Source organism: Bolinopsis microptera, chromosome 8 (genome assembly GCF_026151205.1).
Source record: "Bolinopsis microptera isolate Bmic1 chromosome 8, MBARI_Bmic_1.0, whole genome shotgun sequence".
In the NCBI taxonomy this organism is placed as follows: Eukaryota; Metazoa; Ctenophora; class Tentaculata; order Lobata; family Bolinopsidae; genus Bolinopsis; species Bolinopsis microptera.
In genome coordinates, this window is record NC_087079.1 from 1,074,439 (window position 1) to 1,083,936 (window position 9,498).

Sequence of the window (9,498 nt, forward strand, 5' to 3'; positions counted from 1 at the left end):
TACACTACATTGTACATTGTACATTGTACATTATACACTATACACTGTACACTATTATACACTGTACATTATATACTATACACTGTACACTATACACTATACATGTACATTATACACTATACACTGTAAACTATTACACACTGTACATTATATACTATACACTGTACACTATACACTATACACTGCACATTATGCACTATACACTGTATACACTATACACAATACAGGTATATGATATAATGATTGATCTGATTGTGAATAGATCGGACTGCTTTGCCTGAGAATTTGTTCTGTATAAAGAAGGAACCTTCACCCCTGAAAGCATAGGGGGATTGTTTACTATCCGACCAAGCACCAGAGACGTTATGAGGTTTGAAATGTGACAACACAGATTGCTGGAAGGTGAAACATTGATAGAGCAAGTTAATGTGAGCTTGAAAATACAACCCATCATCACGCCGTCGAATTAAACAAGATATGCTATACATAAATCTAATTATAATTGACATTAAAAGAGACAATATCTACGAACAAATACCAATATTCAGTAATATCAGCTCTCTAAAAAATCACTTGAACTACGAAAAAAACACACGTAACTAGTGAAGCGAGCTGCGGTCTTGAGATCTCATTAAAGAACTGAAATGATCCGAGTTTTTGTGCTTGTGGGTCTCCCTTATTAATTTATCTATTGAGAATAGGCTGTGTGTGTCAGAAAATAGACATGTCTTCTCGTTTCATTTTGTTTCTTTTGAGAAATTGTCCGATGTTGAGCCAGTCTTTTCATTTGGGAATTCAGAGGTTAGGCTGAGATACCTTTCGCATCGGATAATCTACATCAGTTTTTGGTATGCCTCAATTTACGAAATCAGTTCGTTTAACAAGTCCCCTTTTTAAAGGGTCTGTAGTAGTAAATCCAAAATTGCGTACATTAATGTTTTTAACTCTACGAGATCTGAAAACAGTCGACTCATCTAGCTAACGAAAATTAACACATGTTATTTGAAAGCTTCCGAAAGAGAAAAAAAATTTGTTTTACTAAAACATGTCCAAAAACTATTCCAGCTAGTTTCTTTTCTATTAGTCTATCGTCTGCAGCAATCTTTCGCAGACTTTAACATTTTAACAAGCTCTTTCAACATAGAGTTAGTGGTTAGAAGATATACCAAGGGAGAACATCCAATCAGGATTTGTAGCACTGAGTAGAAAACATCAAATATATATGACAGTTTCTCTCCTTCTGCATGCATTTCAGTTATCTCCACAGTGTATACGATCATCCCAGCCCAGGGTAGCGTGGTGGAAAGACAAACAGCTAGGATTGCTACTATCGACCAAGGAATAGTTCTTTGCTCTGTCATTGCCTTTGTTTCTTTGATTGAAGTTGTTGAGGATTCGGTAAGGCTACGATGGGTTTCTTTAGCTTTAGCTGCCAATCTACAGATGTAGATGTAAAGCGTAATAACACTGATGTTCGGAAGAAGAAGCCCCACCACGAGAACAACGCTGTAGAAAACTTTGCATTCCAACTTGTTCCTATCATCGTAGCTACAGTATTCCATCTCTTCTCTTTGACCATTGACTAATGTTGTCTGTACAACTGCGTTACAGAGCCCGAAACTGGGAGCCGCTGCTATAAGCCCACAGATCAGGAGAGCTCCTCCGAATGTAGCTAGCTGGTATCTTTTCTTTAAGTAGTAGAAATGAGAGAGAGGGAAGGTTATGAAGATACTCCTCACCCCTGTGATGATCAGAATACTGTATCCAGGCAGAAGAAGAGCGAATGTTTGGAGACCTTGCTTTATTTGACATCTGGATTCTGTTTCTTCAGGGTCCAATTGTTCAGTTATCCAAGAAACTGAGAGGACCATCAGAAGAAGTAGCTGTGACATTATGTAGAACAACACAGAGAGATAAATGTTCAGCAGTGGTCTAAAGCGTTTGAAGATTATGTAGAAAACCAAAGCACTGAAGATAACTAAAGCAATGTAGCTGGGGAAGGAGAAGCCCATACTAAGAGGAGGTTGTGTTTAAAAGGGTTTGGAACGGGAGGTCCCAGACCTTGTCTAGTTGTCCGGTGAGGTGGGGTTGGATACTGCGATGTTGCCCATGTTGGTGGAGGTGGCCAGGTGGGTGGGGTTAGAATGAGGTTACAATAGTTTCAAGTTCTGGTGGTGTTGGAAGTGTTGTATTAGCCATGATTCTGCAAAAGATATCATTGATTAGTTTTAGAAGCATACAAATATATAACATTATATGAAACTAGCAGTTACCACCTGGATATGCTAATTGCACTACTTATAACAGAAAAGCTATGGGACGTCCGGTTATTCTTTTTCTCACGCATTCATCAGCATAGATCAGACTGGTATTCTCGTATTGCATTGGGTATCTTTCACTTGTTCCATCAACACCCAAATAACAGAACGAAATATTCTGGCTAACAATTCACGCCCATTTACAATCGTCATATTATAATATTCATCTTTCTCCCTTGCTGTCAAATAAGGGACGTAGGCGGTACCGCGACAATTGACCCCCCCCCCCCCCCCGACAACTGACCCCCCGATAATTGACCCCCTATGTAATTACACTGGGGTCAATTGTCGCGAAATCTAGGGCTTAGTACGACAATTGACCCCCCGACAATTGACCACCTATGTAATTACACTAGGGTAAATAGTCGCGAAATCTAGGGCTTAGTACAGCAATTGGTTAGGGTTAGGGTTAGGGTCGGGGGGTCAATAGTGGGGGGTCAATTTTCGCCCACTCCACTTTCTCCCTTGCTGTCAAATAAGGGACGCTTAATTAATACCAGTCACGAGACAACTTCTCATTCTGGTATGTATAAAACTATGGATCTTCGTTGTCCAGCAGATTATGAATAAAGTCTCATTACAATTAGTCCGAAGGTGAGAAATCAACTAGAAATGTACTAGCAATCATAATACTGATGACAAAGGAACCTTTCACTCTTTTAATTTGTCGGAACATCTGCTACCAATTATTTACAGCTGTAGTCTCCACAAGTGAGAATCAATTTCTAATTCTTAAAATTCTATTAGAAGCCTTGAAAGAATGCTTTTGTTTACAGCTGTAGTCTGTATAGAATGCTTTTGTTTCGTGGTATTAAACAAAAAGCTCGCATATTTATCAGTAAAGTATTTGTAGACATCAGTCTTCTCGCTTCCGCTCATGATTTAGTCTATTATTAAACACCTCCCTGGTTGAGGACAGAGATTTAGAGAAGCAAAGTTTCGTTGAAGAAATAGCAGTGCACTACACGTGCCATTAGTTCTAAAATCATACTACTAGTTATATTAGTAGCATTATTACTATTACTACCACTAGTATTAGTAGCATTATTACTATTACTACTCACTATTCTAAATAAGCTGTTTATACACACCTGACTGATTGGACCGGTGGGCTGCATAAGCTACATTCACTGTGTAGTGACCCCCCCCCCCCTCCCTACACTGCATAAGCTGTCCTTCACTCGTGGAGTTACAATGTGAAATGTAACCCCCCCCCCCCCCCACCTGGCCTTAACAACTTCCTGATTGTTCTGTAACCCCAGCTGATATTTCAGGCGTGTAGCGGAACAGCGTCATTTCGAGGCGGCTGAGAGGCGGCGACTACTAAACTCACAACAGCTCAAGAAAGCGGCTGTTATACGTGATAAGTGCTACAGAAGCAAGAAGACTAAAACAAACGGTACTGATGATTATATTATCAATGTTCACCTATTATGAGAGGTTTTACTAACATTTTATTTTCCTTCTCAGTTGATTCACTTAATTATTAAGTTGGAATTTGCTCGAGCGATTAAGTACAGTAACTATTTGTCTAATGTCCTTGTTCAATTGAAACTGGTAGCGTAGAGTTAAACAGTAGTTAACTCACGAACATTATATATACCAAAACTGGCAGTTGTCCGGCCGAACTGCCCTAGCACTTACAAGCGATTACATCACTTTAATCTAATCTAATCTAAATAATCAGGGGGAGGGTAGTTAAGTCACAAATGTTGCATCTCTTTGTTGCTTGCGTCAATCCTCATGGCAACCTGCTATCGTCATGGCAACTTTCTATTGTTATTCATGTCACGCCCGACCTCGCTACAATGGGAACAACGATTATTCTGTCTTGTAGATATTAATATGGAAATTAATCTGAATTTGCCGAGTTTAATGCAAATACAAATTATAGGCTTTGTCCTCTACTCGGACTTTAATTTAGGATAATGAGGATACTTGGGTAAGGTTTTGATTATTCAATTTATACTAACATACAAGCCAATAATTTACTAAAATGATCTTATGAAATCGTGACAACAGATAAGTGAGGTAAGTAATATCGTAAAGATGGCTAATACTCCACTGTCCACCAGCTGAATCAAAACATATCCCGTGCTTATAATAAAGCAGGGGTCAAATATTAATCTAACTTTTCAGTGTAGTATTTCTAACTGTCAAACTAACCCCCAGGTTACGGTAACTTTACAGACCGGAGAACTCCCTCCCCTCCTCCCGGTCCCCTCCCCACCGCTATCTCCCTCCACAGCTCCCTCAACTACAGAGTAAAGTCAGCTATGAGCTTCACCGCACCTGGCGCCCCTCCTTCTCCTGTCCTCTCCAGGTCCCAGTCTAGTAGTGCCACGCACATCACAGAGACTCCCTCTCCAGTATTAGCTAAAGCTGCTGTGTTAAGGAATGCTAGCGAACTCTTCCTGTGTTACAGTGCTGCTGCTACAGCTAGTGTGGGCTAGGTTACCATAGTTACCATAGTTACCATAGTTACACTAGGCATTGCACAGCTATATAGTGTGGGCTATGCATTGTACAGCTAGCGTGGGCTAGACATTGCACAGCTATATAGTTACCATAGTTACACTAGGCACTGCACAGCTAGTGTAGGCTAGGCATTGCTATTATTCACTTTCTCTTTACACATGTTGTTTTTTGCAGTCGGGCGTGAGGTTTCCGTATCAATGATGTCTTCAACTGATCAGAAGTTTTCTTAATTAATACGTATAACAGTCTACCAACAATTTGATCTTTGAAAATATGGGAATTGTTGCATAATGCACTTAAGCATTTTTGTTTTGGATTGTTTGGAATAAACTATGGATAATATGTGATCAAAATATTTGAAATTTATCGATAAATGGGTTATGAATATTGAATATAATGTTTCTCTTAGGTTTTTTGTTAATTGTTAATTGTTACCTTAAAGCTAGATAGAGGTAATAACACTACACGAATCTACCAGGTATCACCTTCAAGTTAGATATAGGTAATAGCACTACACGAATCCACCAGTTGTCACTTTCAAGTTAGATAAAGAGGTATTTTGTCTGGTAAATATCTCCGTTAATGGCTCACCTATCTTTCCTAGCATGCTTCATCGATTATTACCCCTTCGACCTTAAATTTGTTTAATAATACCAACTCTGATAATATTTTGAATAGCCATTAATTGTCGAATTGGGGATGTGCTTCTACAGAGATACTTACTTGGATACTTTGATGAGGTTTAGCCAAAATAGTCAGGGACGTCGTGCTGGATGTTCCAGTCTAATAATGAGTTAGGGCATAATGTCGTGTAACTCGGACTTGGACATTTATCCGGAACTTTGTAAAGATACTGTCCTATAGCTGCTTCGAATGCGTTAAATCCGTTACAGTGTAATTTATGGTCTCGGGCAGAAGATTTCAAAGTTAGGTAGGTTTTACAGAGAAAGAGTTCTCATAGAGGGTCTGGACAGCTGATGGACAGCTTTTTGGGGGTTGAGGAACCTCTGCTCTCAATCCAAACCTGTCAGACGAGTGGAATGTCATTTTGTCATCAGCCTTTTTCTGGAGGATTTTCCATGTATTACTACCTCTCGCCTTCTTTGGAGTGATGGCTGATCGAGATATAATTATCTCTCCCAGTAGTCCATTTCTTGATAGCCAGATATTCTGCGTGTAAAAGGTCTTTGAATGGCTTCCAGAGTCTGGATATCTTGAACTTTGTGGGGATTCACAGGGGGAACAGTTTATGCTGGTTTCGATTGACCATTTACTAACTCTGTCGAGGTATCCTTGGTTACCATAGTTACTTGGAGGAGAGCCAGATCTCTTTCATATTCGATTGGTCTGGAAACTTTGTCGTCTGAAAAATTATTGACTTTGATTGTTGGATAGTGTTTACTATTAGTCCCAGGAACAGAAGGGACTGTTTTTCATTAACAAGGACTGTTTGGATCCTATTTTCAGAGATGAAGTATAATTAAATAGTTTAATTACTACTATTATGCATCATCTTGTGATAATATTACATAAAACCAGGGTTTCAGTTAAGAATAAGATTATAAGATAAAAATGGCAAAGTTTGCATTTACTATAATTGCAGTTCTCTATGATAATTTGTAAGCAAAAATTTCGATCAATAAAACTTGTATTGACTTTCTATTTAATAACAAACCACTGGTAGCAGGGGGATTGTCAGTGAAATGCCGTCTCATTTCTTTATATGTGGGCGATCGCTGAATTTCCCGATCCATGATAACATTTAAACGTCTAATATCATATTATTGATCATGAGAGTCATTTCTTATTTCTGTGATTTTTATCTTTGCAACCCTATCCTATGTTGTATCACGTGGTGACCCCCACTGTCGCTTCACTATAGTCTTCGACGATACAGGGGGAGCCGCACACTTCGTGCGCGGCGGGTCATACAACGTATGACAAATCCTATGGCTATGCAAGCTGACACGGATCTGTGAATGATAATTCATGATTAATTGAACAAAAAATGCGGCCACATATGTTTTGTGGATGCCTGCTTAAATTCTGATCCGTGATGCAATGGCGTATAATATTTGCCTGTTCATGAGCATGAAGATAACTGATAAGGCGGAGTGACAGGCTAGGATGACCACCACCCATTAAATCATTTTATTTATATTTTATGCAACCCTATGCTCATTGTTTATGCAAGCTGCACAGATCAGATGTAAAAATGTCATTCTTTGCGTGAGGTTGGTGTGGAACCATATTTTCTTGATCAAACCAACGCTACACTGCATGGCAACATAATACATAATAGTAATACGTGACTACCGCACAAAGTTTGCGCGCGAATAGAAGTATACACTTACAACTCGTCAATTAAGTCGACTTCTGATATGAGTATACTTCCCCTGAAAAAAGTGAGCAATATACTTGCACCAGTGCTTAGCTGCCTAGTCTCTGCGTCTCTACATCAGGGGAAGTTTCCGCATAAATTGAAAATCGCGAAAGTAGTTCCACTTCACAAAGGTGGGTCACGTGCTGAAGTTTCAAACTATCGACCTATCTCACTACTCTCATGTTTCTCAAAAATCTTTGAAAAAATTATGCAAGCGCGACTATTAGATCACTTAAAGACAGAGAAAATCCTATTTGACTCTCAATACGGATTTCGGGCTGGGCACAGCTGCAAACATGCTTTACTAGAAGCCCAAAACCATATTCACAGGGCACTAGAAAAAAAGCAGGTCACAGCACTGCTTCTATTGGACTACAGCAAGGCCTTTGACATGGTTGACAGCAGTATTCTTCTGAGAAAACTTGAGCACTATGGAGTTCGGGGGTTGGCTTTATCTTGGTTTCACTCATATCTAACCGATAGAGAGCAATACGTGAGCGTCAACAACTGCAAGTCCTCTCACCTCAAACTTAACTACGGAGTACCACAGGGCTCCATTCTCGGACCAATTCTGTTCATAATCTACATCAACGACCTTCCTCAGATTAGTAATTTAGCTAAACATATTTATTTCGCTGACGACGCAAACCTAATAATAAGTACAGATACATTTGAACAACTTAATGCATTGGTGAATGAGATTCTGACTTTGATAATTGATTGGGCTACTAATAACGGGCTTAAATTAAATGCTAGCAAAACTAAATATATGATCCTTACAAATAAGAAAACTAAGGATATAGAAATCTACATGGGAGGTGAGCGACTAAAGCAAAGTTATCACGAAAAGTTTCTTGGCGTGATTATTGATACTAAGCTAAATTGGGCCCACCACATTAGACATTTAGCCACTAAAGTATCTAGAAATGCGGGTATTCTCTACAAACTCAAAGGCTCAGTACCTAACAAAGCACTCAAGTTGATATACAACAGCTTTGTTCAGTCTCACTTGTACTACTGCTGCACAGTTTGGGGAACAAGATCGCTAAACTCCGTTAAAAGAGTCTTCTCGGAGCAGAAAAAGGGCATTCGCGCTGCAGATAACCAATACCACCGCTATTTTTATGACAAAGATCTGAATAGCACACCTTCACACACAAAGGAAATTTTCAATAAACTAGAAGTATTAGCTTTACCGAACGTGATAGCTAAATGTATATTATGCTTAATGCACAAAGTTTATTCTAACACTAACTGCACCACCAAATATTATAAGAATGTTCACTGTTTCAAACTTAAACGCACCTAGAAGAGAACCTGAGTTCTTTGCAGTACCATTTAACCGTTTATGTAATTCAGACAAGAGCATTTCTTACATTGGGCCTAAGTTATATAACCAAACAGTCAACATAATTAACAAGGACATAAAATATGTCACCACTTGCCTACAAGACAAATTCCTAAATTCATTCAAGTCTACAGTCAACAAGCATGTGCTTACTGCACAAGCACATAAACCGGATGACAAGGACTGGGACAACTCAAATTTCGTACTTTTGGAAATTTAAATAATTTGGTACAACATACGTTGATCATAATAACGAGCAACAAAACTTTAACCTCATAACAAAATATGACTATCTTCGAGCATTTTTTTACAATGCTATCGACACCGCGCAATTTCACTGTCATTTACAACTTTTAAAAGATAAAAATATCACCGCGCATTCTTCAGACCCTGTGTCGCTGTTCTAAATTTATGTCAAGAGATAAGAGTTATTTAAAATTCTTAATAGTACTATTTAAATTTGCTAATAGCATAATCATATTTTATACATTATTAATACTTTATACATTGTGTGCATATATTTATATTTGATTGTAATTAAAGATTTTAAGGCGTTAGTGCCGAGTAATGCCTTCGGGTAGTGCTCCTCAATCAATCACTTACAGCGTGTGTCATATCAAGCAATTGCTGTTTTCACGTGCTACTGCACTATATTAGTTTAAAATTTGTTACAATTTTCTAACTTTTGGTTTATTTCACCCGCGATCCTCCGGACTTCCGAATTTTGAGAAACCAGCGTTCAAAAATGGCTCTTACTAATTCGCTCGCCCAAAAATTTCACGTGACTTTGGTTTTTATGGTTTTGCATCCGTACAAAACGGTTTTACATAAATCCTAACCATAACCCTCACCACAACCCTAACCCTAAACAATCGAATTCGTATTTTACCAGCCTGTCACGTGACCAAAACGGTTTTTTGCCCATAACTCTCCAGGGAAGCATTTTAACCCTATACTACGTCATGGGGTGT

General features: G+C 38.7%; 1 protein-coding gene across 2 annotated transcripts in view; it reads left to right on the plus strand.

Moving 5' to 3' along the window:
• The window catches only part of LOC134819248 (uncharacterized), a 28,226-nt gene extending 21,727 nt beyond the window's left edge, over window positions 1–6,499 (plus strand). For both annotated transcript variants that reach the window (XM_063829072.1, XM_063829073.1), the window contains 2 exons: window positions 3,593–3,717; window positions 4,491–6,499. In XM_063829072.1, coding sequence (XP_063685142.1) covers window positions 3,593–3,717; window positions 4,491–4,771 — 406 coding nt within the window. In that variant the 3' untranslated portion in view covers window positions 4,772–6,499. The remainder of the gene's footprint in view (window positions 1–3,592; window positions 3,718–4,490) is intronic.
• Window positions 6,500–9,498: the final 2,999 nt, after the last annotated feature.